Source organism: Teleopsis dalmanni, chromosome 1, assembly GCF_002237135.1.
Source record: "Teleopsis dalmanni isolate 2A chromosome 1, ASM223713v2, whole genome shotgun sequence".
Classification (NCBI taxonomy): domain Eukaryota; kingdom Metazoa; phylum Arthropoda; class Insecta; order Diptera; family Diopsidae; genus Teleopsis; species Teleopsis dalmanni.
Genome location: NC_051846.1, coordinates 129,744,600 through 129,752,158, shown reverse-complemented (window position 1 = coordinate 129,752,158; position 7,559 = coordinate 129,744,600). Strand labels below are relative to the sequence as shown.

The 7,559-nt window shown below is 37.4% G+C and overlaps 3 protein-coding genes across 3 annotated transcripts in view; 1 reads left to right on the top strand and 2 right to left on the bottom strand.

Moving 5' to 3' along the window:
• Positions 1–651: 651 nt before the first annotated feature.
• LOC119666095 lies at positions 652–1,383 on the bottom strand. Its single transcript, XM_038075371.1, has one exon. The coding sequence runs from the start codon at positions 1,381–1,383 to the stop codon at positions 652–654; it is 732 nt and encodes a 243-aa protein (XP_037931299.1).
• Positions 1,384–5,767: 4,384 nt separating this feature from the next.
• On the top strand, positions 5,768–7,477 carry LOC119666094. The gene has a single exon (XM_038075370.1). It carries the CDS (start codon positions 5,768–5,770, stop codon positions 7,475–7,477), a length of 1,710 nt encoding a protein of 569 aa, XP_037931298.1.
• Positions 7,478–7,535: 58 nt separating this feature from the next.
• Positions 7,536–7,559, bottom strand: part of LOC119666093 — a 2,985-nt gene continuing 2,961 nt past the window's right edge. Inside the window, exon 2 of the mRNA XM_038075369.1 lies at positions 7,536–7,546. Coding sequence (XP_037931297.1) covers positions 7,536–7,546 — 11 coding nt within the window. The remainder of the gene's footprint in view (positions 7,547–7,559) is intronic.

Genomic DNA, 7,559 nt, shown 5'->3' with positions numbered 1-7,559 from the left:
TTGTAATAAACAATACAATTCACTAGTTCATTAAAATTGATATACTTTAGTTCCATAACGATGAACATAATTTACACATATTTTCTTTTACTTTCGTTTTGTTTACTATTATTAACAATATTACAATGAAGTCTACAATCTGGTTATACGCCCTACTTCAAAATCATATTTAGTATTTATTTAATTACAAGGTGTTCTTATTTATTTTACTATTTATTTTTTTTTTTTTAAAAACAATATATTCATGACTTCAAAATCGTATTTAGTATTTATTTAATTACAAGGTGTTCTTATTTATTTTACTATTTTTTTAAAAAAAGATATATATTCATGACTTTAAAATCCTATTTAGTATTTATTTAATAGATATAGAACAATTCAGGAGTAGTATGACTTTAGATATATAACCGTGGTTGATATGAATTGATAAACCAAGGTGGAAAGGTATATTATAACAAAACTCAATAACATTATGCGCTACACCTATTTATTGTATGCTTGACAGAACTGTTTTCCCAGGTGTAATCTTTCGCAATAAAATTAACTATAAAGAATTAAATGAAACGCCACAATTTCTCATCTTTTCAGTCCAGGCCTAGTCTACTGAGGTTACGCGCAGGCCTAGAATTGAGAGCTGGAGTGCTCTCAATTCTAGACCTGATATCGTTTTAATTGGCTCACGTGTGACGTGACGATTTTATCTGTGGATATCTCCCGCAACTTGGTTATGAGTGGCGACGTAAAATCAATGATCTCAAAAGGTGCTATGAACTTTTGTGCAATTTTCGCCGCGAAACCTTCCTGTGCTTTTGATAGTGGATGTGTTTTAGTCAATACCAGCTCGCAAAGTTCGGGTTTCCATTCCCGTCTGCGTAAATTATAGTGTCTTGATTGATCTTGTGCTGCCCTTACCATATTTCGTTTGGCTATCCCACAAATTTCGATAAGCCGACGTGCTTTACTATCTGGTGATTCCGACTTCTTCCCAATGCCCAGAGTTACCTCATCGTATAAGTTTCTTGGTAACCGAGGTTCTCTCCCTTGGACGACATATGCTGGCGTGAAACCTGTAGAAGTAGAAATACTTGAGTTTATAGCTACCATTATTTCTGGCAAAGCCTCGTCCCAACGTCTTTGCTCTATTTCTGTGCTTTGTGCGATCATTGTTTTTATGGTGCGATTCGCACGCTCCGTAGGGTTGCCCTGGGGCGAATATGGGGCGGTGGTCTGGTGCGTAATTTCTAGCTCATTTACAAATTGTCGGAATAGGTGACTTGTAAACTGTGTTTCGTTATCGGTTATTAGTATTTTCGGGACACCAAATCGCGCCAGTATATTTTCTCTAAACGCTTTCTTTACCCCTGCCGTTGTAGCTGCCTTCATAGGAATTACCTCCACCTCCTCTACCTCCTCTCCTTCGAGAATTTGTCGAAAAATACTAAGGCCATCGTGTTGCCACGGATTGAGCGTGGTAATGGTCCTATGAAATCAGCGCAAAGAACAGACCATGGTTCCTCAAGAATTACTGCCAACATTTTCCCCGGTGTCAAGTTCTGACTTACCTTATGTTTATGTTTGCATTTAATTAATATTATTTTATATTTTTATTTTTTGTTATGATATTTGGTTACATGTGTTTACATATTATTTGGGCCAACACTGCGACCAGTCATTGACCAACGAAAAGTGCAATTTTGCATTATCAGCTTTTCTTGTTGGTCAATGCACTGAAGAAAGTGTGTAATATGTTGGCCTATAATTATGTCAGCACAGGGTAGGCAAATTTATTTATTTGTGAATTATGCATTAATATTTATTGTTAATTAATGCATAATTTAATAGCTTTTTTAAGAAATAATTTTGTATAAATAGAAGAAACAATTTTAATAAAGCTCAGAAAGGAGAAGGAACAGAATTGAAATACAAAACAATTATAACTTTCATTTCTTACTTTCTCGCATCGATTAGTTTGGGTTTCAAGTGCTCAAACTAATCAACATAAAAAATACAAGTAGTTTACACATAAAAATTGGCTACCAAGCTAACACAGATTAAGGATCTGGGTTAGCACCAAGTAGCGTACATTTTTTGGTGACCCCGACGTGATTATTGATATAATATCAATTTTCATTTCATTATCCTGACGAAGAACACTTCGAAGGAGTCAACAGTCTACAAAAAGGACATAATCAGGTGTACTTCACTCATCAAGCAGCTGAAGTATTTATTGGAATTTTCGGACCGAAAATTCAAACATCGCCATGGATGCGTTATTAAAGAAGCAGTCAGAGCTCGGTACAGAGATTGAGCGGCTGATAACCAATTTTAAAAAGGACTCTAGTATCCGGAAGCAGGATTCCATTTACTATGAAGACCGACTAAAGAAGCTAAACTCCCTATGAAATGATTTTGAAATAAATGATGTTGAAATCAAAGCATTGCTACAACCTGAACTCGAAAACGAGTATTTCAGTACAGGTTACTTTGAAAAATTCTTCAATCTAGTAGTCAAATATGATGAACGATTCAAGTTGGAGAAATCAAGGCTAATCCCAAAACCACAGGACGGGAAGCCAGTAGTAAGCCCAAGAGGGTCAAACGAAGCTACATCGCTCATGCGAGACATCAAAAAGCAATCCTCATTAATGCATGCATTACGCGCAAGCATAGATGAAATTTATGAGGAAATTACCATAAAACATCATCCTAGTTATTATGATCTGAAATATTCTCTGATAGAAAAATATCAGAAGGATCTGAGGGATAACAATGATGAAATATGGTCAGCCGACGCAGAAGACATCGTCGGATATACTTGAGATCAATATTATTCAATGGATAAAGATGCCCAAAACGCATTGATATATTTAAAACAACACAGTCCAACTGAAGGATTGACGTCAGAGGGGCCTGCAGCAACTCAACAAATCAGATGTCCAAAAATAGTTTTACCAACATTTGATGGAGACTATTTGAAATGGATTGAATTTAGAGATTTGTTTCAACAATTGATCCATGATCAATCAATAAGCGCAGCCCACAAAATGTTCCATCTATCTACAAATTTGGCGGGTGAGCTGAAAGCCCTCATACGGCATCTGCCAATTTCCGAGCAAAATTACAATATAGCTTGGGATATTCTGTCAAATCGGTATGACAACAAACGACTCTTGGTGACAGCATTACTAAATAAATTGTTATCACAACCAAATATAACAATTGAATCAGCAAGCAGTCTTAAGGACATACATGATGTTACAAAAGAATGTTATTATGGATTAGCAGCTCAAGGTATTGATGTTAAATCTTGGGACGCCATAATGGTTCACGTAATTATTAGAAAGCTAGACAAAGCTTCACATACAGCATTCGAGCAATCGTTAGAAGACAGCCGAAGAATAATTTCATTAAAAGAATTATTGCGGTTCCTAGAAGGAAGATTTCAGGCATTCGAATCAATGATGAATGGAAACCACAAACAAAGTCACAAACCACGACATCCAGCAGTAGCACTTGCAGCTACAGACTCAGGATCAAAATGTATTACTTGCAATAGTAGTCATCAAAACTTTTAGCCTCCAACTCTAATGGAAGAACAGTCTAGTGCAGAGCAGTATTGGATTCAGGTTCACAAATAAATATTGTGACTGAACGACTGGCATCCAGATTGGGTCTGCAAGTAAGCTCCAGTTCAATTTGCATCGAAGGCATAGGGATAGGTAAATTGAGTTCTAAAAGTCGTACAACACTTTCTGTGCAATCAAAAGTGACCGATTACAAAACAATACTTGAAGCAATTGTGTTGCCAAAAATTGTGTCCAATCAACCATCGCAACACTTACAAATTTCAAATTGGAATCTGCCCAATAACATCCAATTAGAAGATCCCACATTCCATAAGTCTGACAAAATTGATATGTTGCTTGGAGCAGAATTTTATCATCAACTCCTAAGTCCTGGTCAAATACAACTTTCAAGGGAACTACCAATTCTACAGAACACTGTGCTCGGATGGATCGTATCTGGAAAAATCCAAAATGCTAACACAATGATTGCAACATGTGGAATAGCATCAGAAGATTGTTTAGAAAATGCAATAGAACAACTCTGGAAGGTTGAAGAAGTTGATACTCACTCAAAGGTCTTGTCAATAGCAGAGCAACAATGTGAAGCTCAATTCACCTAAACTACATATCAGAATGTTACGGGACGATTCGTTGTACGTCTTCCTTTTATAAATGACAGATTCGCTTTAGGAGATTAGAAAGACATTGCTGCAAATAGATTTCTAGCACTAGAGCGTAGACTTTCAAAGGATAGTCACCTCAAACGACAATACGTAGGGTTTTTAGATGAATATGAAAAATTGGGACATATGACCGAAATAGATATTGAAAGGATTATGTCACCACATTACTTTATACCACACCATTGTGTGTTTAAACCCGACAGTACCACCACCAAGTTACGTGTGGTATTTGATGCATCCAAAACACCATCAGGGCAATCTCTCAATGATTTACTACACATCGGACCAACTGTTCAAAGTGAATTACTATCTATTTTATTAGGATTCCGTCTTCCTCGTTATGTGTTTACAACAGACATTGAAAAGATGTACCGACAAATACTTGTACATCCAAAAGACAGACAATGTCAGCTTCTCGTTTGGAGAAATGAACCAAGTCAACCTATAAAGTACTTTGAACTCAACACAGTAACATATGGTACTAGATCAGCACCGTATCTAGCAATCAAATGTTTGCAAGCTTTAGCTGATGACAATATGCAAAATTATCCATTAGGTGCATCTGCTCTCAAACAAAACTTCTATGTAGATGACTGTTTACACGGGGCAGATAGTCTGAGAACATTGTTGGAAACTCAGAGTCAATTTAACAAAATACTGACAGCAAGCGGTTTTAAATTGCGAAAATGGTGCGCAAATCATCCAAGTTTACTACAAGGAATTCCACACGATGACCTAGAAGTCAATTTAGATTTAGAAAATAATAACGATACAACAAAAACTCTTGGATTATCCTGGTGTCCAAAATCTGATAGTTTATGCGTCAAGGTTAAATTGGAACCTGTTTGCAGCACGACGAAGCGCAGTGCAACCTCAGATTTAGCAATGCTATTCGATCCACTAGGACTTTTGTCACCAGTTGTGGTGATGGCAAAGATCTTTATTCAAGAATTATGGAATTTAAAGATGGATTGGAATGAAAAACTGCCGACTGAGTTACATAAACAGTGGTTAGAGTTCTGGAAAAATTTGACAAAAGTAAATTGTCTGCAGATATCTCGTCATATTTTCAAAGGCGAAGTTCCTGCCAACATTCAATTACACAACTTTACAGATGCATCAGAAAAGGCATATGGTGCTGCAGCGTATTTGCGATCAACACTTCAGAATGGTCAAATTATTGTACGACTATTGTGCGCCAAATCTTGGGTTGCACCTTTGAAAAGGTTGACATTACCTCGTCTCGAACTTTGTGCAGCTGTGGTTGGCGCAGAACTAGCAACAAGAATAAAGAACGACCTACAAATAAGAAATTACCAGACGTTCTTTTGTGATTCATAAATAGTGATATCATGGATCAACTCTCCATCATCAAAATTTCACACTTTCGTTGCAAACAGAGTAAGCAACATTCATCAATTAACAGCCACAAGTCAGTGGCGCCACGTCAGTTCGGCACACAATCCAGCTGACATTTTATAAAGAGGCTTTGCACCCCATAAACTACAGTCATCAAGTATGTGGTTTTATGGACCTATGTTCCTGCATGGTCGGGAAGAACTGTGGCCTTCAAAACCATCATCAACGTTAAAATCCGAAACCCTCATTGATCCTGAACGGAAGAAGGAAACTCCAGTATCTACATTGTCTGTTGTTGAAGGCACAGCCAATCCTGGAGAGTTCATATACTCAATACGACACAACAACTCATTTGGAAGACTTCAACGGATATTATCGTATATATTAAGATTCGTAAAAAGAACCAGAAGGAAACAAAATGATCATTCAAGCAATTTTTTGACTCCAGATGATCTAGATGCAGCACATCAGGTCATCATCAAAAGTATTCAATATGCAGAATTTAAAAATGGAATCAAAATTATGAAATCTGATGGAAGAATAAATAAGTCCAGTGCATTGGCATCACTGGCACCTTTTATTGATAATACGGGCATCATAAGAGTTGGTGGACGTTTGGATGCAGCCTCATTATCGTATGACGCCAAACATCCTATGTTGTTGCCTTATAACGACCCCATTGTCAAATTAATAATGGAACAAGTCCATAAGAAATACATGCACTGTGAGCCGCAGTCTTTCCTAGCTAACATGCGTCAAAGATACTGGCCAATTAAGGGCAAATTGATGGCAAGGTCAGTAGTACAACATTGTTTACGTTGTACTAAAGTAAGACCACGATTTTATGAACAACTGATGGGTAATTTGCCAGCGACAAGAGTACAACCTGGGCGACCATTCCTCACCACTGGAGTGGACTTTTGCGGACCTTTTTGGATACATTACAGAATCCGAGGGAAGAAACCACACAAGGCATACATTGCTGTGTACTGTTGTTTTACAACTAAGGCAGTTCACCTCGAAGTAGTTAGCGATTTAACCACAGATGCATTCATCGGATCGCTGAAACGTTTTATTGCTCGAAGAGGACACTGCAAAAATTTGTTTTGTGACAATACCACAAAATTCGTGGAAGGAAGCAATCAATTACTTGAACTTGCAGACTCAATTCAAGCAAACAAGGCACAAGAGAAGATAATTAACGAATGTAATGAAAGAGGAATAACATTTAAATTTATACCTCCTCGTGCACCACACTTCGGTGGACTGTGGGAAACAGCAGTCAAATCAGCAAAACACTTATTGATACGAAGTATTAAGACGACTTCACTAACATATGAGGAACTAGAGACTGTGGTACTAGAAGTCGAAGCAATACTAAACTCTCGACCATTGACACCTATGTCGAGTAATCCGAATGACTTGTCAGCACTAACACCTGGTCATTTCTTAATCGGAGAACCACTCACAGCAATGGCAGATGCAAATGTCCAATCAGGAAATATAAATCTGGTGACAAGGTGGAAATTAGTTTCTCGCCTCAAATTGGACTTTTGGGAATGTTGGAAAACCGAGTACCTCACTAAACTACAATGTCGACACAAATGGAAAGCAGCCAATCCAAATATAAAAGAAGGTACTCTTGTAATCATCAAGGAAGATAATGTTCCTACATTAAAATGGCCGCTTGGACGTATTTCAAAGGTATATAAGGGAGATGACGGTCTTGTCCGCATGGTTAATGTTAAAATGGCTTCAGAAACTCTAAGACGTCCTTTGACAAGACTAGCGCCTCTGTTTCCAGTCGATAACCAATCTCCTGTTTCTGATGAACAACTTTCAAAAACTTTTACAAAAGCAAATTCGTAAACAACACACGAAGGCGCAGATCAAGACGAGCCACCTAAAAAGTATTCACGGCCAATGTCTAATTCATTACTGTGCACAATGT